The 24,956-nt window shown below is 60.5% G+C and overlaps 2 protein-coding genes across 3 annotated transcripts in view; both read right to left on the bottom strand.

Moving 5' to 3' along the window:
• Positions 1 to 217: 217 nt before the first annotated feature.
• On the bottom strand, positions 218 to 7,561 carry TRIM56 (tripartite motif containing 56). 2 transcript variants are annotated; one of them, XM_017338765.4, is made up of 3 exons: positions 7,413 to 7,561; positions 6,608 to 6,726; positions 218 to 6,530 (listed from the first exon to the last, which is right to left on the bottom strand). In XM_017338765.4, the coding sequence occupies exon 3, from the start codon at positions 6,524 to 6,526 to the stop codon at positions 4,250 to 4,252; it is 2,277 nt and encodes a 758-aa protein (XP_017194254.2). In that variant the 5' UTR covers positions 6,527 to 6,530; positions 6,608 to 6,726; positions 7,413 to 7,561; the 3' UTR covers positions 218 to 4,249. The 2 variants fall into 2 exon arrangements, with proteins under 2 accessions (XP_017194254.2, XP_002722861.2); XM_002722815.6 differs by having other exon boundaries at positions 218 to 6,527.
• Positions 7,562 to 17,984: 10,423 nt separating this feature from the next.
• The window catches only part of LOC100358395 (mucin-17), a 65,091-nt gene continuing 58,119 nt past the window's right edge, over positions 17,985 to 24,956 (bottom strand). The window contains exons 3-12 of the mRNA XM_089321955.1: positions 24,611 to 24,805; positions 23,870 to 23,997; positions 23,421 to 23,479; positions 22,446 to 22,597; positions 21,998 to 22,063; positions 21,718 to 21,880; positions 20,985 to 21,146; positions 20,749 to 20,843; positions 19,549 to 19,628; positions 17,985 to 18,568 (exon numbers count right to left, since the gene is read on the bottom strand). Of these exons, the coding sequence (XP_089178081.1) occupies positions 18,527 to 18,568; positions 19,549 to 19,628; positions 20,749 to 20,843; positions 20,985 to 21,146; positions 21,718 to 21,880; positions 21,998 to 22,063; positions 22,446 to 22,597; positions 23,421 to 23,479; positions 23,870 to 23,997; positions 24,611 to 24,805 (1,142 nt within the window). The 3' untranslated portion in view covers positions 17,985 to 18,526. The remainder of the gene's footprint in view (positions 18,569 to 19,548; positions 19,629 to 20,748; positions 20,844 to 20,984; positions 21,147 to 21,717; positions 21,881 to 21,997; positions 22,064 to 22,445; positions 22,598 to 23,420; positions 23,480 to 23,869; positions 23,998 to 24,610; positions 24,806 to 24,956) is intronic.

Below are 24,956 nucleotides of genomic sequence, written 5' to 3'. Positions count from 1 at the left end.
TGCACATCTCTTCCCAGAGGCCCTGCAGGAGGGAGTGGCCAACAGGACAGGGTGGTAGCACAGATGGGGGACCGGCTGCTCTTGTTCCTGTCCCCAAGAAATGTGTGTGGCCATCCTGGAGTCGCCACTGGGTGGCCATGGAGCGCCGATTCTCACTGTCAAATAGGCCTGAGTGACTGAGGGGCCACCTACCCACAAAGCCATCTGAGACAAGGTGTGACGTTTCCAAAAAGAGCTTTATTCAGAAACAGAGGAAAGATGTAAAATACAAAGAGATACATTCACAGCTCACAGCTTCCCCATGGCAACCAGAGAGGCGGGCTGGGCGGACGCCACAAACACACCAGTGACCAAGCCTCGGTCAGCCAGGTTGTCCGCAAGCCTCCCTCTCCTCTCTTTCTGCCCAGGCCCCCTCTCTAGTCCCCAAGATTCCTCACCCAGCCCTCGGGTGAGGTCTTGCACGCCCTCTGGCATCTTCCCTAGCAAACCTATTTCTTCGGTCCCATCCTGATCCGTTTAATTAAACTGTAGTCATGAGCCCGCTGGGCGGGCTGGATCCGACACCTGCTCCCAAGTTACCTGTCGTCCCAAGCCTGCACCCGGACGTGGCTCTCCCCTGGAGAGAGCATCTCCCTGTGTGCTGCCTGCCCCAGCTGGTCCAACACGGCTTCCTCCCCAACACAGAAGCCTGTACCTCCATCTCATGTTCCCAGCCGGCCCGCTAGGGAAGAGACAAATCAAATCCACAAAGGTCATCAAGCGCACCCATTTCCCCTGAAGGCTTCTGGCTTCTCTCTCGGACTTCCGCCTCTGTGGAATTTTATCTCTGTAGATTTAGGCTATGACGTCACAGACACAGTAATAATAAGACGAGTGAAAGGAGAGCTATTCCCTCCTGAAAACTGCTTCTCAGAACTATCAAAAGCTTGGGCCTCGCTTGCCATTTTAATTTTTTTTTTTTCTAAAAGCTAGAGTTCTTGGTCCTGAATTAGTCGTCTGACTCTCAGCTGGCTTCTAGGAATGGCATTGAGTCCCGGCAAGCTGGCCCTTGGTCCCTTCTGTTTCTGCAATGCCCATCGTGTCCTTGCCTGTGGCTCCTGCAGGTGGCTGCAGGGAGGTTTCCAAGTAGCGCACACTTGACAGCCCCACTCGAGCTCACAGGGATGGAGGGCAGGCCTGGTGGATACTAATTATTCCCATGTCACAGACGCACACGGGGAGGCTCAGAGGGGGTTAAGGGATAAAGGAAAGAGCCAGCATACAACCCAGGTCTCTGCTACCTTCCTCGTTTCCTGCTTTTCCACACAAAGACTAGGAAAGAGGTTTTTCCATTCCCTTCCTCCCTACCCCAGGGACATGCTCCTTCCACCAGGCCCTGCCCAACCTGGACTTGTCATTGTCCCCCGTGGGGTAGGGGAGGGCTTGTGTCTTTCCAGATTTCTTAACACCTGTGGCTTAACCCGGGACGTCTCCCTCGGTGCCGGGCGGCACTTCCTGTGGGATTCACCAGGAGTCGCAGGTCACGGTTAAGGTGCTGGCTCGACACTACCAGCTACCTTTCCCATATTACCAGGGTTCTGGGCCTTCCTACCTCATTAGGAAGAACATTTGGGATTTCCCTCATCTCCCAGCACGCCCCGGGAGGCCCCCTGGCTGCCCCACCTGCGCACTTCTCCTGCACCCAGGCGACACCTCATTCCTGAAGATCTTTGCTACTGCTTTGTTTCTTGGCTGGGCCACGCGGCTGGAGCCATTTCCCCAGCCAGGCCCTCTGCCCATGGTTCCTACACAGCTCTGGCGACCTGCTGCCCCAACCCAACGGTGCATGGCCCCCACAGGCCATGTCTCCCAGCCACTGCCCCCAATACACCCCAATCTCACCTCTCTGGTGTGGAGCCCCGGGTCGGGGGGCAACTGGTAGACCATGTCCACATCACCACAAGCTGAGGTTTTGGACCACTTGGTTGGCTGGGATGATGGCGGCTGAGACAGGCTAGCTCCTACCACCGTCTCGTCCTGTTCCTGATACTAACTCAGTTCACAGATATTTGCTAAACTCCTACCATGAGCTACCACTAAGCCAGCTCTGCAGGGAGAGAGTTGCAACAAAAACAGACATGGCCCCCAGCCTCATGCAACCTAGTCCTAGGCATGTCGGCTTTGCAGAACCAGCCCTTGGTTCCCAGTGGTCCAACATCAACGTGATTCCCCCTGCCTTCTGGGGGTCCCGCACCAGGGGACCACACGGCCCTACCCACACAAGCCCTTGCCTATCTGCAGAACCCCGCCCAGCTGGGACTGCCTTCCCCGGGCCCCCCGTCTCCTCTCAGAAAGGGCAATGCCATTTGTGCTAACGGACACATTGACTCCCAACTCCAATAGCTACTCCCGAATGGTGTTAAAGAGGTGCATTTTCATAAATATTGGAGCATGTACATTACCCCGTGGCTAATCATCACTGCGGTAGAAATATGCAGGTCTGAATCAAAGCACTAAAGAACTCCAAAGGGCCCCAATCCCCCCCTAATCACTATGTACAGAGCCGGAACCTGCTTCCACTCCGCCACGAGTCAGACATACTTTTACCCTGTTATCACAGTGTGATGGTTATTCCAGATTCTCGCTCTCTCTCTCTCTTTCTTATGACTGCATCACACAACTATGTCTTGCAAATAGTCCTCAGACTGTCATGTACAAAGACAGTAGCTCCTTCTCCCAAAGACCGCAATGTACTTAGCTATCACCCCACATTGGGGCAATTCCAGTTACTGACTTGTAATATACCAGGTGGTCACTGGCTGTCACTATGCAACTTTCTTTTTTTGAGTTTATTTTCCCAGAATATATTTCCCCAAAGTGAGATAAGGCATTCCTACATTTTTTTGACACTTGTCAAGTATTGGCAAATTCCTCTCCCTCACACATCACGTTACACAGTGCCAAGAGCCTACGGATTTCTCCACAGCATTTTTGAAAGCTTACTTTTGAGGAATGCAAGTGGCTTCACTTTGCTCGCATCTGGCTGCAGCCTGCCCATGTGTGTTTCTTTCCAGCCGGCCCACGGGCGGCCCTGCACGTTTCGGAATCTCGCCGCTCTCCATCATCCAATCAATTCTGCGCAGTTTTCCTCACCGGCTTTTTTTTTTTTTTTTTTTTTGAAATCTCCATTATGATGCGCTGTACGTGCGTCTCCCGTCTTTCCCTAACTGAGCCTGTCCACTCGGACGGTGCTGCTGTCCCTCAGGGTCTCCACAAACAAGGACAGGCCTCCTACCAAGGATGCCCCCTCTCCCGCCCTGATGCCCTGCCTGTGTCTGAACTCCAAACGCCCCTCACCCCTCCTTCCCCATCCCAATGCTAACATTCGATTCCACCCTCTCGACGGCCATCGCCACCGCTGCCCAGAGAAAGGACCGGGGGTCTCGGCTCACCTCCCACTGGCTCCATTCCCGCTGCACTGCTTTCCCAGCGGGCGAGGTTCCCCCTCCCCCCAACCCCACCCCTGGCTCCTAAGATCCTGGGGGGTCCTTCCTTTCCCCTTTAGTTTGGTCAAACCAAAGCCGACCTTTCCCAAAAGCAATTTTGCTGGAAAACAAAGAGGAAATAAAAACTAGACTCCAGGAAACGCAAAGCCATCCAAACACAAGTGTTGTCCTGTGGAGACGCCACAGCCCTCAGCGCGGCGTGGCGGGCTCCCCACTGCTCATACTCAGAACCCCAACTCTGCAGGGTTCGGCTTCCCTGGGCCTCCTACCCCGGTGCCTGCACCTGCGCTTCACCGGGGAGACGGGGTCATTCCCCGCCAGCTCCACATCTCAGGCCTCTTCTACCCCGCGTGCGCCCGGGCAAGGCTGAGAGGGGCTGGGTTCCCAGCTCCCTTCCCGAATGTGCTGGTCTGGCCTCCCCTCCTGGGCTCCAGGACGCCCTGGCCCAGCTCCCGGGACTCTGCCTCGGCTACTCCACCAGGAATGGTTTTGAAGAACACATCGATCGATTCCAGAAACCTGAACTAGACACAGCACTCATCCCGCTCCGCTCCCCTCCCCCTGCTGCTGAGTCGCCGCTTTGGTCCCTGTCCCCAAGCATCTCACCTTGAAAAGCTGCCAGCCCCTGCCCTATGCAAAAACGGGCCCCCTCCTTGGCCACCGCACCCCAAGGGCCACCCTGCTCCCCTCCTGACTTCCCCTGCCCTCCCACCCTAGCCCTGGCCCCGGCCCCAACCCCGACCCCGACCCCGACCCCGACCTCTTTAACTGTCGGGAGAACGAACCCGGAAGACATGGATGGTCCCGTTGCTGAGGGACACGACCAGGTACCTGCCGTCCACCATGGTGGTCACGCGGGGCTTTTCCAGGCCGTGGTAGGCCGTGAGGAAGTCGCCAAGAAGGGACCCCTTGGGGTCAAGGATCACCACCTTGTTGATTTCTCGGAGGGTCAGAAAGATGTAGCCCTTCTTGTCCACGGTCAGGGAGCCCGGCTGGCAGCCGTGCAGGCCCGGCCCCCGGTACTCCCCGATCACCTGGCCCAGCCCGTCGCACACCACCACGCTGTTCTGCTGCCAGTCTGAGCCCACGAAGTTGCCCTGGGGGCTGGCGGTGAGGAACACCAGTGCCCGCTGCCCACGGCTGGCCCTGCCCCCGGGGATGAAGCGGGTGGCCAGGCTGCCCTCCATGTTGTACACCTCCACGTGGCCTGCTACACTGACTGCCACCCGGTCCCCGCTGGGCAGCGCAGCCACCGCGTGGCTGGCCTGGGACAGGCTCAGCGCCCGGCGCCACTGCACCTCGCCTTCGGGGCTGATAAGGTAGAGCCGGGCACCAGCAGAGAAGGCCACCACCCCCTGCAGGGCGGCCACACTGCACGGGGAGCAGCCCTCGGGGACAGGCACGGTGCCCTTGTAGTCGCCGTTGAGGGAGAAGCGTTTCAGTGCCCTGTTCTGCTCGTCTGCCACCAGGATCTCCCGCTGGCCGAAGGGGCAGAGCCCGGTGATTCGTGGGGACCTCCGGTCTCCCGGCATGCGCGTGGGGAAGCTGCAGAAGAAGATGGGTCTAGGCAGGAGGCCGGAGCCTTCCAGGTTGGGCCCCGGGGCGGGGCTGGGCTCCCGGGAAATGGACTTGAGCCTGCCCTTAAACTTCCTCTTCTTGTTGGCCCTGGCACCCCTCTCCATGTGGGATCCTCGGTCTCCTTGGGGCGACTGGGCTCTGTCCTCCTTCGGGGTCACCTGCGCTTTCTCTGCTTGGGACACCTTGGCCGTGGTGTCCTCTTTGGGAGCCTGGGAGCCTCCATCTTCCGGGGCTGCCTGGGCTTTTTCCTCTTTCAGGGGCTGGGCCTCGGCCCGGTCCTCTCTAGGGCTCTGGGTTCCGTCCCCTCCCTGGGTGTCAGCACCTGCTCTCTCGTCATCCTCCCGGGGCGGCAGCTCCTCAAAGGAGAGTTGGAGCAGGTGGCAGTCCTTGTCCAGGAGCCCAGGGTGGAGCTCCAGCCGCGGCAGCAGGCACGGGGCTGGCCCAGGGGCCCAGGGACTGTCCTGTAGCTGCCGGAGCCTCTGGGCGATGGCTCCTTCCAGCGACAGGATCTCGGCCTCGCGACCCAGGCTGAGCACCCTGCGGGCAAAGGCGGCGGCCGCCTGGGCCACCTGCTCCCGGCTCTCCAGCTCTGCCAGCCTCTCCCAGGCAGCCTCCTCGGCAGCCTCCACATGGGCCCGGAGCCGCCCCAACACCTCCTGCTTCTGGGCCAGCAGGGCCCGGAGGACGCCTTCGGCCGCCTCTTCCACCTGCAGCCCCACCCTGGCCGCCTGCTCCCGCAGCCGGGCCAACGCTTCCTTCTCCGACGCCCGGGCGGCCTCCAGCTCCGCCAGGTTTTTGTCCACGCCCGCCAGGAGCTCCTCGAGGCCTGGCCTGCGGGCGCGCACCGCCTCGGCCAGGGGCAGGCAGGGGTGGTCCAGGTGTGGGTCCAGGCGGCACTCGCGGCACAGCAGCTGCGAGCAGGGCTGGCACAGGAAGCGCAGGGCCTCCCCCGGGTGCTGGGGACACTGGGCAGCCTGGCGCTCCCGGGCCTCCTCGTCGTACCAGCCTGCCCTGTAGCCCACCAGGTCCACCACGCGGTGGCTGTGGGTCTGGCGGGTGCAGCGGTGCCCGTCGGCACAGGCTTGGCACAGGTCGTCGGCGCAGTCCAGGCAGCGGGCCGTGGCCGGCCCCCCGGCGCTGGTGCCCCCGACCAGAGGGCACAGGGCGCAGGCTGGCTTGCCTGCCCGCAGGTCTCCCCTGGCTTTCACCAGGTCCAGGAGCCCGTTGACGAAGAAGTTGGTCTTAAAGGCGGCCACGCCGGCGGGCGGCACGGGCACGGTCTCGCGGCACTCGGGGCAGCGGATGTGGCCGCCATCGGCCAGCTGCGCCAGGCAGTCCTGGCAGTAGGTGTGCAGGCAGGGCAGTGTCTTGGGTGCCCGGAGCTGCTCCAGGCAAATTTTGCAGGCCAGGAAGTCGCTGCTCAGGGCCTCCAACAGGGAGGGCGCGGAGCCCTGGGAAACCATTCTGCTGGGAGAAGGGTACGGTCAGGGCCGGAGGGGGCCCCCTCCCCGAGCCCCGCAGGATCCCCAGGCCTGTGGTCTTACCTGACTGGCCAGGAAGGTCCTTTTGGTCCCTGGGGGTCTTGGGCCACTTGTTGTCCAGCTAGGGGAGTCCCCTCCCGCTCCTGAGACACATTCAGTAAATGCTGCTTGCAGAGTGGCGCCTGTGTGCAGGGGGCAAGAGCGAGAAGCCCCTGACTTAGGACCCCCACCCCCACCGTACCTTGGAGCGCCAAGGATCGCACAGGGAGCCGGGCTGCAGGCTAGTGTGCTCCACGCCCTCCCTGCGGGACGAGGTCCTGGGGTCCTGGTGGTTTGGGGGCTGGGGTACCAGGGGCGGGCAGGAAGGACACAGATGCAAGTCTGGTGGACAGAGTGGCTGGGACCCAGGACCCCCGGGGACCTATACACCTGCCCTGGGGGGCATCCCGGGTGGTGGGGGCCCTGCTTTCTGCCCCGACTTTTCCTGAAATGGATGCAGGCAGAAAGAAGGCGGAGGGGAAGGGCTCCATGTCTCTGTCCCGCGCCTCGGCTGGTGAGCACATTCCAGAAACCACTGCAAGCAGGAGCTGCCTGCCCAGCCGGCCGGCCAGGGGGCATTTCCCCCTGCGGGGGGGCGGGGGAGGGCTCGGGGAGCTGGAGGGGTCTCCTGGGGAAGCCCCTGATCACAGCCTGGGCGGGTGGGGGGAGGCGGCGCTGCTTCCCGACTCCCTTCCAACGCCTTCCGGGCCCCTGGTCCCCTCCCTCTGCTTCCTCTTCCTCTGGCTCGCTTGCTCTCTTGCTCTCTCCATCTCCTTCCTTTTCTCCCCTCTCCTCCCCCCTCCCTCCAGTCCAGCCTCCCACCCGGTACCTAGCCAGAGATGAACTTGGGCTCCAGGAGCGAGAGAGACTCCCAGGCCTGAACCCGGTTGTCTGTAGCTGGTTGCCTGCAAGAGAAACAAAACTGAAACTAATTGTACTTGTGGTGCAACTTCCGTCCCTAGCGCCGGACCCGGACTGGCCCCGGCCCAGGCCCCGCCCTCTCCCCCACCCCAGCCGGGAGGCTCTCCCTCGCGGGGGCCCCCACCCCATCAGGGCAGAGCCCCCTGCAGCCGCAGCCGCCAGGTCTGCCTGCCTCACGATTAACCCGCTGGTAAAGTGCGCGCGTCCCACACGCGGAGCTGCCTGAGGGCTCTCCGAGAGTTTACTGGGGGGAAGAAATTGGAGCGAGACAGGGAACCAGCGCCGAGTCTGCGGGCCAGATCTGTAGCTGTGCCACAGTTCCAGCCCTGGGAGAGCTTTGCTGAGTACAGGAAAGGCTACGGGGACCAGAGAGACTTCCTGCAGGAGGCAGCAGCTGAGTTTGGACTTCTGGGGGAATGTGGAGAGGGCGTCCTGGGAACCAGGAGCAGCAGGTGTGTGGGTCCAGAGGAATGCACGCGGGCCTCCCCAGGGGCTTACGTCAGCCGAGCCGGTGTGAAGGGGGCATCTGAGCAGTAGCAGATAAGGTTAGAGAGGGAGGCAGTGTGTAAGGGAGGCTGCCTCTTAACTTTTTTTTTCTTAAGATTTTCATTTATTTATTTGAGAGGTAAAATTACAACGAGACAGAGACAGAGAGAGAGAGGTCTTCCATCCACTGGTTGACTCCCCAGATGGCCGCAATGGCAGGAGCTGCACCGATCTGAGGCCAGGAGTGCAGGGGCCCAAGGACTTGGGTCATCTTCCACTGCTTTCCCAGACCATAGCAGAGAGCTGGATGGGAAGTGGAGCAGCCAAGGCTTGAACTGGCGCCCATATAGGATGCCGGCACTGCAGGCATAGGTTTAGCCTGCTACGCCACAGCACTGGCCTCTCATTTTTTTTTAAAAGATATATATTTGAAAGACAGAGTGGCAGAGAGAGAGAGGTCTTCCCCCTGCTGGTCCACTCCCCAAATAGCCACAGTGGCCAGCGCTGGGCCAGGCTAAAGTCAAAAGCCAGGAACTCCATCCGGGTCTCCCATGTGGGTGCAGGGACCCAAGCCCTTGGACCATCTTCAGCTGCCTTCCCAGGCACATTAGCAGGGAGCTGGGTGGGAAGTGGAGCAGCCGGGACTTGAACCACTGCTTGTGTGGGATGCCGGTATCACAAGCGTTGGCTTACGCTGCCTCTGCACCACAAGGCTAGCCTCAGCTGTGTTTTATTGAAAAGGCCAACATAACCCTGAAAGGTGTTTTCTCCAGCATTTTAAAGAAGTTGACAGCACTGCCCTGCATTCTTGTACCCCACCATCTAGGCAGCCGCGGCGCTTCCGCGAGTGCGTCCTTCAGCCACCTGACGGGGTAAGGGCTCACTCTCCAACAGCAGCCGGAACACAGACTCCTGGGCCCAGGCAAAAATGGAGCGGCTGAGACAGCGCCAGAGAAAGGGGTGGAAATCCGCCAGAGAGAGGGAGTCCCAGGACCCACGGCTGGGAAAGCCGCCCTTCCCGGTGCAGGGTGGGGGAGGGCGTGGTCAGCTGCTGGACGCCCCAGGCCAGGCGCTCACCCAAGCTGAGGTTGGAAAAACGTACCAATGGCCCCCAACTTACGATGGCTTGACTATGCTTTTTTTTTTTTTTTTTTTTGACAGGCAGAGTGGACAGTGGGAGACAGAGAGAAAGGTCTTCCTTTGCCGTTGGTTCACCCTCCAATGGCCGCCGTGGCCGGTGCGCTGCGGTCGGCACATCGCGCTGATCTGAAGGCAGGAGCCAGGTGCTTCTTCTGGTCTCCCATGGGGTGCAGGGCCCAAGCACTTGGGCCATCCTCCACTGCACTCCCGGGCCACAGCAGAGAGCTGGCCTGGAAGAGGGGCAACCGGGACAGAATCTGGCGCCCCGACCGGGACTAGAACCCGGTGTGCCGGCGCCGCAAGGTGGAGGATTAGCCTAGTGAGCCGCGGCGCCAGCGACTATGCATTTTTAAAAATTGTTGATTTAGTTGAAAGGCATAGAGGCAGACAGACGAGACAGACAGACAGCATTTCCCTCTTCTGGGGTTCACTCCCCCAGTGCCCACAACAGCTGAGGCTGGGCTGCACTGAAGCCAGGAGGCTCGAACTCCTTCTGGGTCTCCCACGTGGGTGGCAGGGCCCACCTCTCGGAGCCACCACCTGCTGCCTCCCAGGTTGTGCATCAGCAGGAAGCTGGAGTGTGGCGTGGAACTGGGACCCCAACCCAGGCCCTCAGTTGCCCCAAGCATTGGCTCAGCTGCGGCGCCCAGCGCCTGCCCCGCACTTGCACCTGGTCTGCACCCCAGTGGTGTTTGATGGTCATAAGCGTTCAGTAGAGATGCGACCTTGGGTTTGCAGCACGGCCCGATCCTTCTCTTGCCATATTGGGCCATGGCCCCGAGCCACATGCTCCTCTGGCCCCACGGTGGGCTACCCCACGGGTTCCCAACACGTCTGAAGCAGGTCAGGCTGGGTCACCATGGCCTGTGGGTTCGGTACACTCAAAGCGTGGGGGTGATCAACCCACAGCATCTCCCAAGTAACCGTAGGCTTTTGGGGACGCGGCCCCATCCCAAGGGGAGGGTTGCGGCTTCCTCTGCGACGGGGTTGTTGAGTGCCTGCTGTCGATACATAGAAATAGGCAGAGATGAAATTTTGCCCAGAGTTGATGAGCTGGCAGTGAGAGGGAGGGGGGCATGGATATGTTGTTGTCGTGTGAGATACTGAGACACATGGCATGCTAAGGCCTCAAAGAAATCACCCCAGTGTTAGTTGTGGTTTTATATATATATATATATATATATATATATATATATATATATACACTTAATTACTTAAAGGCATAGCTGGGCCAACCTGAAGCCAGGAGCCAGGAGCGTCTTCCAGGTCTCCCATGCAGGTACAGGGGCCCAAGGACTTGGGCCATCTTCCACTGCTCTCCCAGGCCATGAGCAGGGAGCTGGATTGGAAATGGAGCAGCCAGGACTCGAACCCAGCACCCATATGGGATGCCGGTACTGCAGGCAGTGGCTTAACCCATTGTGCCACAGCGCCCGCCCCACCCCTCAGGGTCAGTTTTATTGGGGTTCACAGTAAGCTCAGTGTGCAAGTCATAAGCACAACCCCCCGTCATCCTCACAGTGGCCTGGTGAGACAGTGGCAACATCGCCTTCACTTCACACGTGAGGGAAGTCTTCCATCTCCCCCAAGAATCTGGAAGGCTTCTTGGAAGAGGCGGCCCTTCGTGCCCCTCCCCCAACATGAAACAATTGCTTCAAAGACCCACAATGTGCTCCAGGCCCCACGGACGTTACCATGGAGACAGAAGCAGCTAGCGAGCACCGTGGCCTCCAGGAAGGGGGGGGCAGGGGGCGACTCCGGGAAAGGCTTCTTAGGGAGGGGCCCCAGCGGGGTCCAGGAGGAAGCACCTGGCTGCTGGCTTCAGATCGGCTCTGCGCCGGCCATAGCGGCCATTTGGGGAATGAACCAACAGAAGGAAGACCTTTCTCTCCGTCTCTCTCACTGTCTATAACTACCTGACAAATTAAAAAAAAAAAATGAGCAGGGTTCCCACACTTGTGCTTCACACGGGGACTCGTTGGCAGGCTGCACCGGTCAGGGAATAATGACAAGAACCAGCGTCCACGCAGCCATCCACGGCCTCACTGCATTTGCCATGGGTGAACCCGTGAACACAGAGCCCCCCAAAATTCCAAGAGCTGACTGTAACTGAGTTTGTTTTTTTTTTTTTAAAAAAAAAGATTTTATTTATTTATTTATTTGAGAGGTAGAGTTACAGACAGTGAGAGAGAGAGAGACAGAGAGAGAGGTCTTGCATCTGCTGGTTCACTCCCCAGATGGCTGCAACAGCCAGAGCTGTGCTGATCTGAAGCCAGGAGCCAGGAGCTTCTTCCGGGTCTCCCACGTGGGTGCAGGGGCTCATCTTCCACTGCTTTCCCAGGCTGCAGCAGAGAGCTGGATCGGAAGTGGACGTCAGTGTTTGTGCAGAGGTTGTGCTCAACCACTGGAGCCTGTATGGCTTCTGCTCTCTGCCACGTGCCCTGTGTGGGAATGAAGAGCACATTTGGGGTCCGGCTGTACTCAAGTCTCCCCCAGCTCCCTGCTACCAGCTGCTGGCTCTCTCAGGTGTCCCCTGCACAGGCAGGTCTAACGGGACACTCGGTGACAAATGCATCCCAGGCCAGCATGGTTGAACTGCTTCAGGGGCAGGTGTTTGTCCTGTTGGGACAACTGCAACCCACATGGAGGAGCCTGGGTTCAGCTCCTGGCTCCAGCTTCCTGTTGTGCTGGGAGGCAGCAGTGACAGATTAAGTGGCTGGGTTCCTGCCACCATGTGGGAGGCCTGGATGTGAGTTCCCCAGTTCCCAGCGTCTGCCTGGGCTGAGTTCTGCCCAATGCAGGCCTTTGGGGAGTGAACCTGCAAATGGGAGCTCCGTCTATCCGTCTGTCTGTCTCTCACAAAATAAGCATATATAAATAAATAGATAGAAAAAGGAACATCCCGTCCTGAAGGTAGCTGTGCTGCAACGTAGTTCAGAGTGCAATGATTTCATAATATTTATTTAAAAGCAGAATCATAGTTCGAGGCCCAGCCTGCAGCCCTGGTGTTGGGCGGTGGCCTGTGCCTGTGTCCTGAACCCATCGGCTAGAAGTGTTCACTTGCGCTGAGAAGCAGGTGTGCGGCTAGGACTGATGCTCTTGCTCCTAAAACATTGTTCCTCCCTGCAGCTCTCCGGGCAAGACGGGCAGCGGGCTCCTCTGCTCTGCCTGCCATGCCAGAGCCGGGTAGCACCATCCTCTCGGCGCTGTCGTTGCCTCCTTGGCCCACCAGAGGGCGCGCTGTCCCCTGCTAAAGCTCTCTGCCCGCTCTGGGAAGCGGCAGGTACCATAACAGCCACCTATACCCATTTCTGAATCTGGCGTGGGTGCTCCTGCCCCTCCTCCAGCATCTGCAGCCTCTCCGCTCATCATAGTGTTGCCACGGCAACTGCTGCCTTCCTCTTCTTTCTCCTGTAGCCGATCCCGTTGGTGTATTCGGGAATCCTGCGTCCTGGGCGGCCCCTCTCCCCATTTGTGCCCCCTCCCCACCCCCCGGAATCTCTGCCCCCGGCCCCAGGACAAGCCCGGATCCCTGCAGGGTCAGCTGCACAGGACAGCTGGGGAGGAGGCAGGGCTGGGTGAGGCTGTCAGCCTGTGGGTGGCACCTGCCGATCATCAGAGCCCCCCGCTGGGCTGCGAGACCCAGGACCCCACCCTGCACCCGGGCACTTCAGATACAAATGCAAAAGCAGCTGAAACACAGCCAGCATCGCCATGCATTTGAATGGCTGTGTTAAAAGCTGGCATATTCCAGTGCAACACGTGAAAACATCGAGACAAACATCCGTGCCGGCCAGGGCTGAGCACCACTGGATTTCCCTTTTGCCTGGGGCTCCCCCGTGGCTTGGCTCAGCCCTGCTGGGTCCGGGCAAGAACCTCTTCTGCATCTTTCCCCCGCCCTCCCCTGGATGCCCGACCTCACCCGCCCCCTCCAGCCCTGGCTCCCTGCCTCTGCTGTCCTGCTCTGAAACCAGCTCCAATCCGATTCTTGCTCCCGGCACTCCGAGGCGGCTGCTCCGGCCAAGGTCGTCCACTGTCTCCACCTCAGGCCAGCTGGTCTGGCCTCACTGGAACCTCGGGCAGAGAGGAGCTGGCTCCCTTCCCCGAGACTCGGTCCTCTGGGCATCTTGGTCTCGCTTGCTCACCCCTGGCTGCCCCTGCACGTCAGAGCCCAGACCTGCTCTCCACCCACACTCCCTTCCCTGGTGACCCCGTGCAGGGGTGATTCCACGGCTCTGATGATGTCATACCCTTCACAGGATGCTGGGCCGGTCTGATCCGCTGGTTCGCTCCCCAGATGGCTGCAACAGCTGGGGCTGGGCCAAGCTGAAGCCAGGCGCCTTGAACTCCATCTGGGTCTCCCACGTGGGCGGCAAGGGCCCAACCCCTCGGGTCCTCTCCAAGCACATTAGCAGGGAGCTGGATTGGAAGTGGAGCAGCCGGGACTTGAACCAGTGCCCATATGGGACACTGATGCTGCAGACGCTCATTTAACCTGTTATGTTCCCATACAGTTTCTCTGTGATGTGCACACAATTGGTCCTGGGGCACACCCCTAATTGACCTAACGACCCAGACCCTAGGCTCCAACCCCTTAAAGGTGCCTTGACCTGACCTGACCGAGCTCAGCACACAACCCTGGTGGGGAAAACCACACCCAAACCACAGCCCTGTGGGGGGTCTGTCCCCACCCTCGGGGCAGCCCAGCTGGGAGATAAGCCCAGACCCCAGATGAGACGCTCCCTCTCACTGCCTGGGGCGGGTTGTGTGTGTGTGTGTGGGGAATGAGAGGTGAACCCCAGTGCCTGACGCCTCCTAACACCCTCACCCCTCAGGAGATGCACACACACGGGAGGGGGCTGCCCAGGGGAATACAACCCATTCATGAGTCCTCCAATGTGGAGACCCTGGCTGGGAGGCACTTGGTGCAGCAGTTAAGGTGCCATGGGTGGCACCTGCCTCCCACATGGGAGATCCTGGGTTCAAGTCCCGGCTCCGCTCCTCATCCCAGCTTCCTGCTGGTGCGCACCCTGGGAGGCAGCGGGTGGCTGTTAGAGTGTTCGGGCCCCTGCCACCCACGTGGGAGGCCTGGATGCAGTTCCTGGCTCCAGGCGTCCACCTGGGCCAGCCCGGGCAGCTCTGGGGAGTGACCCAGCGGAGGGAAGACCTCTCTGTAGCTCTCCCCGCCCCACCTCCTCAGGTTTTGGCGGATTCTGAGTCCCGTGGCCCCCTCCTGCCCCACTGTGTACGTGAGGCTCCGGGTTCCTTTCTGGCTCTAAGGGCCTCTGAGATGTGAGCTCCACCGCCCTGGGAGAGGGGAGGCGCTGTGCGTCCCAAGTCCGAGTCGGAACCCCAGCAGCCCAGCACGTGACCTTCCGTGGAAGCAGGATAAAGATGAGCATGTGGAGGAGAGGGCGGGCCTTACCCCGCGTCGCCTGGGCCCCCTACAAGACGGACGCTGGGAGGTAGAGCCCCAAGGAGAAGAGGAAGGCAGAGACGCTTCTGCCAGCCGAAGAGCACTGGCCAGCCAGGCACCCCGCAGCTGCAGAGACGCCCGGGGCGGGACCAGCCCTGCCGACACCCCCACTTCGGAGAAGACCAGTTTGTGCTCCTTGGGAAGGGCAGCCATGGAGACCCACGGAAGAGTTCAGCCCCTCTCCAGCGCATCTAAAGCCTTGATCTGGGGCCTGGCACTCAAATCTTTGGGGCTCCCCAGACCCCATCCCACCCCCCAGCCTCCAGACTCAGCCACGAAGCCACTGCACACCCCTGGCTCCCTGGGCATCACAGATGGGGGGGTGATGCTCGGGGCGTCTCTGACTTACTGGACCAGATCTCAGGCCTGGCTGTTCTCAGATTGGATCTCTGCATGGCCGTGGCCGGCTGGATCCAGTAAAGGGGGGTGGGGGGGTGATGAAGCGGAAACAGCAGAGTGTGGGAGCCATGCCCCAGGGGGCTTTAGTTCAAATCCCAAACACAAGAACAGCCAGGGGGAGGGAGGGGCAGCATCGCTCCTGGTCCATCTGGTCAACCCGTGTGTGCAGAGGGAGGATCTCTCTGAAACTCCAACCTCATGGAGGTAGCAGGAGGTAGCAGGAGGAAGCCAACTCCCGAGCTCCCGAGGGACCAGCGGTGGGGGGGGGGCTTGGCTGGAGGGGGCTGGTGGCTCCCTCCCTCTGCACATCTGAGCGCCTGTAGGGCTGGGGCACTGTGGATCCCCACGTGTGCACTGCTGGCTGGGAGGCTGGCTGCTCCCAGGCCTCACAAATGGTGGCGCCCAGGAGATGCAGGAGGCTTGGTGCTCAGGGTGGTGAGGCTGGCACGCTCGGGGCCTCTGTGAGCCAAGGCTCAGTGCTAGGTCATCGGGGCTATCAGAGGCCCTGCCCTCCTGGGAGACTCCGGAGAGCGCGGTCCTAAAAGAACAAGCCTGCCCTGTGCCACCCCTCCCCCCCAGTTCTCTGTCTCTCCCCACCCCCACTTCCCCAGCACCTGCCCGACCAGGATGTCGGCCGCCCACGTGACCCAGCCACGAGGGCTCTCATCAGAGGCAGAACGCTCCAGAGCTGTGAGCTGAACGCACCTCCTGTCCTCATCAAGGTCGCCGCGGCGGGGACTTTGTTCCGACAGGGGACATCGGACTGACGCGAGCTGTCACTGCAGTGCGGACAGTACTGGAAATCCGGGGCTTGGCCATCGGTGGACCGTCGCTCAGTCCTCACTGGACATTAACAGAGAGCCAGACGTGGGGTCCCAGACAGAGACGGCAGGCAGCAGGTGCACCTTGCATGCTGGCGCTGCAGGTGCTCCTTCAGGGAGCTGGCGGCCCCCACACCGAGCGCAGACTGCTGGTCTCAGCCGCGCACCAAGCCTCACCGGCTAAAGCCGAGTGTCTTCAAGGGGGCTGCTGGCAGCTGACCTTGGGCCTTTCTGCTGGCCAGCACCGGCGTGGCAACCCTGGCTCCCCCTGCCACTCCCCTACCCTCCCTCTGACAACCAGCCGCTCTTGACCTTGGCAAACCCCAGCTCCCAGGCTTCCACCTTGACGCCGGCTGCCCTCACCCCCTCCTCCCCGGCTCTGCCTCCTGCCCTTGTCTCCCTCCAGGAGGCACAGAGCTAATCAGGCTGATTATCGCCCAAGTTCAATTCCACTTTCCTTGGCTCCAACATGCAGTAAATTTCCTCAGCTGCCTGGCTCCCCTGTGAGTCCTGCCTCCATCAGGGAGCCCGGCTGAGGGAGGCGCCGCCATCCCCGCCCCAGCCCCCACCTGCTGTATCATCATAGCGGAATCAGTGCCCACCCCGGGGGCCTGGCGCAGCTGGCAGAGGTCTCACCCCCCCCCCCAGCGATTCCTCTTGCTCTGCACATTTAGGGGGTGGGCAGGCACATTTACGTGGGGGTTTTATTTTGGAGGGGGTCTGTCTCCCCCCCATGCTTGCCCCACCCTTGGGGTCTCTGCTGTTCTCGGCAGGTGACCTGAGTGACCCTGGAGAAGAAGGAGAAAGGCCAGGCTGCTGGTTTTATTCTCAAAGGAGCTCATCTGACCGTGCCTTTCATCTTGACCGTTTGCAGCAAGGGAAGGGCTCAGATGGGAAGAGAGGAGATGGGGAGAGGAGTTCTGATTCGATTAAGCCTTGCAGGCACCGATGACAGCTGCTGTGCTGTGCATGGCACGGTGAGCCGGCCGGGGGAAGGACGCACAGTGTCACGGAGACACAGAAGGGTCACATCAGGGAGGGCTTCCTGGAGGAAGTGGAATTGGAGTTGTAGGAGACCCAGGGTCTAGGGAGAAAGAGGAAGCTGCCAGTCAGGCTGCACCTGTGGCAGGGGCATGGGATGGAGGGGGAGATGGAGCCAGGGCTGGGTGCGAGTCCTGACTCTAGGGATCTTCACACAAGCCCAGCAGTGTGGGTTTTGCTTGGATAAGATGGGGGGGGGGGTAGGCTGTGGCAATGCTTTGAGCAAGGGCACAGGAACTGCTGGTGTGATTGGCAGGAGGGCGGGCCCTAGGGAGAGCGCTGTGAGGCCCGCGGGCACCAGGGGCTGGGCCGAGGTGGTGCCCGTGCGCAGACCTGCGGGTCCGGCTGTGGGCAGAAGCCAGGGGCAGGAGCGGGTCTGCATGCCAAGGAGGACGCTGTAGCTGGCCAAGGAGCACCGAGGCGCCGTGCCCGAGCTGCTGCGGGCTGTTAGAGCCCCCACGGCTCCCCTCCACGTGCCTTGGTGTCTGCATCCGACCGTGCATCTGTACCTCTCTCTGTAGCTCTGCCTTTCAAATAAATAAATCTTTCGAAAGGAAGAAAGAACATCCTCTCCCCGGCCCCAGAAGCCACCCCAGCCTTTCCTCTTTGCCTCAGCCACCCTCGTGTGCAGACGGGCGGGGAGCGATGCTGGCCACACGCTTAGCGCTCACTGGGCTCCTAGGATGGAGACGCAGAGAGAAGCTGTTTTCCCAGGCTCCACGAGGGAGAAAATGGCCAAGGGCTGGATGACAGGGCCCCAGATGGGAAATGGACACCTACCAAGGGTCCCCTGGGCCTGTGCGAGGCAGGAGGTAGCCCCAAAAGTGAAGACGTGTGAATTCAGCCCAGTTTTAGGGGGCTGAGGATTCTGATGGCCAACAGTGAGAATGAACCAATTGCAGGCTAAGGCTACCTCCTGGGGAGGTCCGGGGAGGCAATGGCAGAGACGGGCGCCTGCAGATGCTCAGAGCGTCCACGAGGGGGCAGCAGAATCCAGGCTCTGCTCGGGCCAAGCGGTGAGCGGGGTGGCTGGAGGCAGAGACACCCCCCCCTCCCCCAGCTGTTTGGCCTGGATTCATCGTACAACATCGTGAGAATGTTAAAAATGACAGCGACGGGAGGGACTTCAGAAACAAGCTAGGCCTTACAGGGCAGAGGGCAAGGCTGAACCCCAGTGGTGGGCGGCACGATGTCTCCCCCACCCCATGTCACCCAGGAGGCACAGGAAGACGCGGGAGGCAGATCTCGTATGTATCATCCTATTTACAATGCTATCATATTTATACACAAACATCAGAACCCGTACAAACAGGAACTTTAAATAAAACAGTCGTGACCTTAAAAACCTAGAGATAAAGGCTATGTGTTTAAATACACGTCCTCCAAGCGGGGGTGCTCGGGGCAGGGCGCGCTGTCCCTGGTGCTGACGGCGCAGGCGCGCGGGGAGCCTCTGCCGGCGCCGGCGGGGAGGCCCGGCCCGGCTTCAGGAGCCCCGCCGCAGCGTCCCGCGGTTTCCGCGTGCGGGCTGCTGCCTCTGCTTCCTCTTCCTTGGGCTGCGTCCGTCCGTCGTGGGGCGCTCTCGGGCGGGGAGCTGTTCCGCCAGGCTTCGCCCCTCTGGGGACTTCTCACTCCCAGACTCCCTGCAGAGCCACCTTCCACTCAGAGGGACGTCTTGATCACCTGGGGCCTCTGAATTCGGATCTGGAGAGAGAGAAAGAGGGACGCAGGTGAGGGCAGGGCATTAAGAAGCTCGGGTGGGGGGCCGGCGGGTTAAGCAGCCGCCTGTGACCCGTGTGGGCAGCGGTTCGAGTCCCAGCTGCTCCACTTCCCATCCAGCTCCCTGCTGATGTGGGAAGGCAGTGGAGGCCGGCCCAGGTACTGGGGCCCCTGCCCAAGAACCTTGGCCTCCCTCATAGATGGAAAACCTGAGCAGGTGTCTCGAGGCCGGGAATGTCCAGCCCCAGGGCTGCACCAGGACTGTGAGATCATGTGGCCTGGCCCTGCCAAGGCAGCTGCAGGTGGGACTTAAAATCCAATAAACCTACAGCGGGCTAATGTTTAAGTGGATAATATTGTGTGGCTCAGGAATGATGTTATAAATACCCTTGGCGGAAAAAATGCTTCCCACCCTTGCACTGAACACATTAGCTACATCTGTAACATAATAAAAATGTTTCAGCTGACCCTAAGGAAAGCTACAGCCCCAACCTCCTTTATAGGAATTACAGAAGGCTGAGGGGTGAATGACCCCAGGAGGAAATCACCAGAGAAAACCAGACAGCCGGAGCATGGGACATTCCTGCAAACAATCATCCCAGACATGTTAAAAAAAAAAAATTAAAAAAGCTAAGAGCCAACTCTAGATTTAAAGACCCAAGGACAGGAAAAAAAAATAAAAGGCAGAGAATAAAATTCGTTGTGTCCACATCTCATTATTTCTGACTTTCGTGTGTTTTCTAAATGAAAACAGCCAAATTAGCTGGCCATCCAGGGCACAGCGTGGAGGAGGAGCCCAGAACCTGGAGCCTCAGGGGCTCTACTTGTTCTCCCTCCTCAGCTGGCCAGTGTAGGCTGGGACAACAGCCTGGACCCACCACCCAAAAACAGGGTCTTGCTTTCCTAAAGCTCCTAGAGTGTAGGAGGGGGAGGTGGGGGGGGCAGCTCCTCCAGGCCCCTCTTACCCTTGTTTCGGGATCAATGTTGCTCAGGGCGGGCTCAAAGTTACTGTAGATGGAGTTCACGTAGACGGAGCTGTCTTGCCCTGGAGGAGGAAGCCCCGGGGGAGCAGGCGGTTAGGAAGATGGGCCATCATCTCTCCCGCTCAGCTCACCTGGGGTAGGGGAGGGGGCTGAGGGCATCCGTCCCCACCCCCAGGAAATAGAAAAGCTCCAAAAATGTGACAGTATGCCCGACTCCCCTGCCCCCTGCAGCTCTCTACCATGAGCATTTTAAGGCTATGAATTTCCTTCTGAATGGGTGTGTAGCTGCACCCCGGAAGCTTTGAAACCAAGTACACGCTTTCCTTATCACCCGGATCCAAGCACTTTCTGTCTTCCCTTATGAGTTCTTATTTGGTCTATGGGTTATTTAGAAGCTTCAAGAAAAAATTTTTTTCCCAAAGACATGGGATTTTTGCCTTTGTCTCCCAGAAATATTTTTGTTACGGGTTTCTAGCCTCCTTTGCAATGCAGTTAGATGATGGAGCCTGATTCAAGAACTGTTTGGAAATTCACGGAAACTTGGTAATGGCCTTGAGTGTGGCCCATTCTTTCGCTTTTTCCATGTGCTTTTTAATGCATGCGTGTTCCCGAGTCACTGAAGCAGGCATTCGGTGCTACATTGTCTTGCACAAAAGTTGTACATCTTTGATGACTGGCAGCCCGCTTGGCCAGTCAATTACTGAGTGATTCGGGACGCTCCCCCCACGTCGGAGGGGTTGTCCGTTTTCCTCGCAGTTTTGTCAGCTTTGGCTTTCCTGACGTGGACTCGGGTCTGACAGGATAAGCCGTTTTCCCCGGGGTTCTGGTAATTCTTTCTGCCTTACTGTTTACCTGCCTGCCATGATCCTCACTACCCAGAGAACAGCAGGTGTTGTCCTTAGAGTTTGTCCTTCTTGTCTTTGGTTCACGAGAAAGCCGCGTCATCAGGGAGGCCGGGCCTCCCCAGGTGGTCTCACACACTCCCTGCACCCATGTTGATACACCCCCCCACCCACCCAGGGTCCTGCAGGAGCCGGGCGGTGGGCATGGGGGCTCAAACGTGGAGCCAAATATTCCGCAGCTGAGAGAGGCACCACTTTAAGCCCTAGTCTCCTCCCCTTGCGCCTGCTCCGCCTGTGTCCACCCTTTAGGTCATTCCGAGTCCCGGGAGCAGGCCGATACCTTCGTGGAGGTCGAAGGTGACGTTTCGGAAGGTCCCTGGCTCCTGTCCAACCTCTTCATGCCATTGATACAGCTGAGGCTCTATGGACTGTTTCCTGTTGAAGAAGCCCCAGGGAGACCCCTGGTGACCAGGAGCCAGGGAGGAGCCATGTCCACTGCCCACCCCCAGGGTGGAGCAACCATGGGCGGGCAGATGGAGCGAGGAGGAGGAAGGGGCCGGGGCCCCAGCCACTCACCTCCTCGCCTTCCTCCTGGAGCGCAGCGAGAACACCAACAGAGCCATGATGATGATCAGCAGCAAGCCACCCGCCGCCCCCAGCAGCCCGTACACCAGGCTCTTGGAGGTGGCCCACTGGCAGGTCTCTCCGCTGTACCAGTGAGTGTCTGTAATCAGGCAGCTGACGGGGGACAGGGGACAGTCAGGGACAGCCGTGGCTGCAGAGCCGGCCCCGACCCCAGGGAAGAAGGGGAGATGGCCAGGGTGCAGAGCCAGCGAGGACAGTGCCCATGTCCCCTGACCGTGGGCCCCACCCCCAGCTGGAGGCCCCTGCTGCCTCTAGGAGCAGCCCAGAGCCTGTGCCTCCCCAGGGGACAAGGACCCCAGGGCCACCCTTCCTCCTCCCCCTGGGCTACTCTCATGCCCAGTCTTCCTCTCCTGCAGGAAATCCAGCCCGGAACCCAGCCCAGAGCTCATGTCCCCTCCTCGAAGCTCTTCTTCCTCTCAAAGCTGCCCCCTCCCCGTCCTGATACTCCTCCTCCGGGAAGCCCTTCTGGGTTGACTCCTCAGGCCTCTCTGCTCAGCCTCCCTCAGCACAGACAAGGCATGGAGCCACCCCGGGCCTACGCAGGTCCTCCCAGCCCCCATCCTGTTCCTCTGTGGCTGGCCACAGTCAGGAGACACGGAGACCCAGCCCTGTGCCCTTGGTGTCTTGGGCAGGGGTCCTGGGGGCCGGGGTATGGGACACTCACAAGCACCGGGGACCGGTGGTCTCCAGCCGGCACTTGCCCATGTTGCAGTTCATGGAGACGTTGAAGTCTGACATGCAGGGCGACACGCAGTAGGGCGTCTGGTCCTTGTACTCCACCGTGAAGTAGGGACTGTACACCGGCCCTGCCTTCTGTCGGCACTCCTCTGCGGGGCACGGGGGTGGCGGCCGTGAGCCAGGGTCTAGGGTCCTACCCGGCCCCTCCCCAGCCTCGCCCCAGACCTGCTCCCCACCCCACGTCCCCGCCCCGCAGCGCCACCCACCTTCGGGGTCGTAGTCGATGGTGACATTTTGCACCATGGTGGCCGTCGTGTTGAAACACAGCAAGGCTGGGGAAGAAGACACAGGAAGCCTCCTTAGAGCAAGCCCAAGCGTACCCTCGCGGGACCGGGATGGGAGTGACGGGGGGAGCAGCGTGCCCCTAGCCCCCTCTACGCAGCCCTGAAGTGCCCTGCGCCTCCACGACCTCGCAGTGCCACGCCCACCCTGCCCACGCCCCGCCCTGCCTCGCCACTCCCTGCCAGCCACGCCCCCGCCCCGCCCCGCCCCGCCCCTGCCCTGCCCCGCCACGCCCCCATCGCCTTTTGAAAGCAACAAGCGCAGTGGTCCCCACTTCCCCGCCCAGGCCTGCAGCTGGCCCCCGGGCCGGGCTCCTCCCTCCTCTTCCCTCCCTCCCTCGCCGACCCCGGGACCTGGTGCAGCGGGAGTTACCGGGGCAGGAGTTGTTCGTGCTGATCTGCTTGGCCGTCACGTTCATGATGATCTCCTCCACGGTCTCCGTGGCCTGCCCGAACACCTCCTGATACTGCGGCGTGTAGGTGGTCCTCAGGATGACGTCATGCTCCACCACCACGCTGCCAGGCCTGAGGACGGAGGGGAGACGGCCGTGGGCGGCGTGCCACGGGCCCCTCCCGGCCTGCCCTGCCCGCTGTGGGCTCTGCACGGCTCGGGGACCCAGGCAGGGCTGTCCGCGCCACCATCAAGTTCCCAGCAATGAGCACTGTCCTCCCGGGCTCTAGGGGTCGCTGTTGGGATCCCAGTGCCTCCCGCCGCGGAATTCAAAGGGTGAGGCGAGCGCCCCCTCTGGTGGGAATCCACACATGCACACACACACACACACACAGAGACCACGCGGGACGGAGACCACGCGAAGACACCGGAAGGGCCCTGAGCGCGGTGGGGAGGCCTCGGGAGAAACGCGCTGGGCTGCCATGTTGGCTTTATTCCGGGCTCGGGAGCTGTGAGGGAAGAACTGTCTCGACACGTGGGCGGGAGTGGCCATCCGCGGCCGGACGGGCGGACGAGTGAGATATGCGTGGGAATGTTACTCGGCCACAAAGACGAGCGGGCACCCTCTCACGGGTGTGGAGGTTTAAAGGGAGCTGAGGGGAACTTAGAACAGTGACTGCCTCAGCCTGGGAAGTTGGGGGGGGGGGCTGGGGCCCCCAACACAGTCAGACGGTGGCCACGGTCCCAGTGGCCACTGTAGTGCATGCAGTGCTGCGGGCTCCGGCCACGAAGAGGCCACGGAACGCCCACGCCTACACCCGTCTCTCTCAGAAAGACCACCGATAGCAAAGGCTCGTTGGCAGTGGGCAGTGCCCGGGAGAGGGCCCGCAGCCGTGGGCCACCGCAGCGGTGTGGCGCTCACGCCCCTCCCCCTCCCTTCCAGGCCCCGGTACTCACAACAGCCTGGTGATGTTGACCCCGTAGTACTCGGGGATTTCAGAATAAATCAGCGCCATCTGAAAGGCAAGGGCCACCAAGTCGTCCCAGAGGCCCCACGTCGGGGCTCTGGGGGTCGGGGGTCGAGTAGGGTGGGGGAAAGAATGGGGCGTCCTGTCTGCAGCAGCTGCCCACATGCACCCCCGGGGGTGCTGAGCCCATGCAGGGGTCCCTTCCCGGATGGCATCCCGCCCGGGTGCCCCCTGGAAGCCTCCCTGACCCTAACCCTAACCCTGACCCTGACCCTAACCCTAACCCTAACCCTAACCTTAACCTTAACCTTAACCTTAACCTTAACCTTCCCCTGGAGCTGAGAGGCAGGGCACCCGCCTGGCGGGAGAGCGCCCCCGGGCAGCTTCCCTAGCCGCTGCTGAGCTGAGCGACTGCGGGGCCCGATTGCCCGGGCTTACCTGCTTGGTGAAGGTCTCGTTGAAGTTCTTGAATTCCTCCGAAGATTGGTTTTGGAGTTGCTCGCTGTACTCCTCACTGGTCACCGTCACAGACAGCTCCACTACCGCAGACACCATCTGTGGCGGCTCTGAGGGCGGCAGAGACGGCGGCGCTGCTGATGGAGCTCCCCGCCACCAAGGACGCCCGCACCCGGAGACCCATCCTGGTGGACTTTCAGGCAGGGCCCCTGTTTTCCCTCGGACACCTCCCCCACCACACACACAGGCCTTGCCTCCTCGTCCATCCTCCACCGCCAGCAAGGTCAGGCCCAGAAATGCCCATCATAGGCTGACACCATCGTTAAGTCGGAAATGCGACGAGTCCACCTAACCTACCCAACTCCAACTCCCCAGCTCAGCCACACAGCGGTGACCGTGGAGCCGACCGGGAGCTGCGCTCGCCATGGCCGGCCAGCGTGGCCACAAAGGGCCAAGACTACACTGCACACCCTCCCGTTCCCACCACTGCAAAGTGGAAAAACCTAAAGTGGAACCATCTTACGTCGGGGGCCATCTGTGCTCATTTATGGTAAGTGTATTTGATGGTGAAAAATCACTCCATGTCGCGTTGGTATGTCCTCCCAGGGTGTATCTCGCCCTGTTCATCTCGGAGTGTTTGGACTTGCGTTCAGTGTGACCCCGAGGAGGCCGTATTCCTACAGGCACTGGGCCAGGGTTGGGGAGGACTTGGGGCCCACTCACCTAGATCAAGGCTGTCAACCACCTCCTGACAGCGCGGCCCGTAGAAGGGTAGATGGCACTGGCATTTGATCCCGTCCCAGAAGCCCCCGTTGTAACACAACTGTTCATCCACCAGGAACTGGCATCTGTCTCCTTCAAAGCCATTTGTGCAAATGCAGGTGCCGTTGTTCCATGACCCTCCGTTCTCGCAGATCACTGGAAGGGATGAGGGCTTGCTCAGGCATGCGCACACGCCCAGCATTCCACAGCTCGCAAAGTGCTGGCGTGGACGCCGTCTGACTGGACCCTGAGGTCAGACGGGGTGTGTGTGTGTGTGTGTGTGTGTGTGAGTGACAGGGACTGTCAT

The sequence above is a fragment of the Oryctolagus cuniculus genome, chromosome 19 (genome assembly GCF_051225735.1).
Source record: "Oryctolagus cuniculus isolate XC-2025 breed Fujian yellow rabbit chromosome 19, ASM5122573v1, whole genome shotgun sequence".
In the NCBI taxonomy this organism is placed as follows: domain Eukaryota; kingdom Metazoa; phylum Chordata; class Mammalia; order Lagomorpha; family Leporidae; genus Oryctolagus; species Oryctolagus cuniculus.
The sequence above is the reverse complement of the archived record's forward strand: the minus strand, read 5'-3'. Positions and strand labels throughout refer to the sequence as shown.

What these genes read in the sequence shown, in the direction of transcription:
- TRIM56 (XM_017338765.4), bottom strand. Translation starts at nt 6,526, where the DNA reads ATGGTTTCCCAGGGCTCCGCGCCCTCCCTGTTGGAGGCCCTGAGCAGC.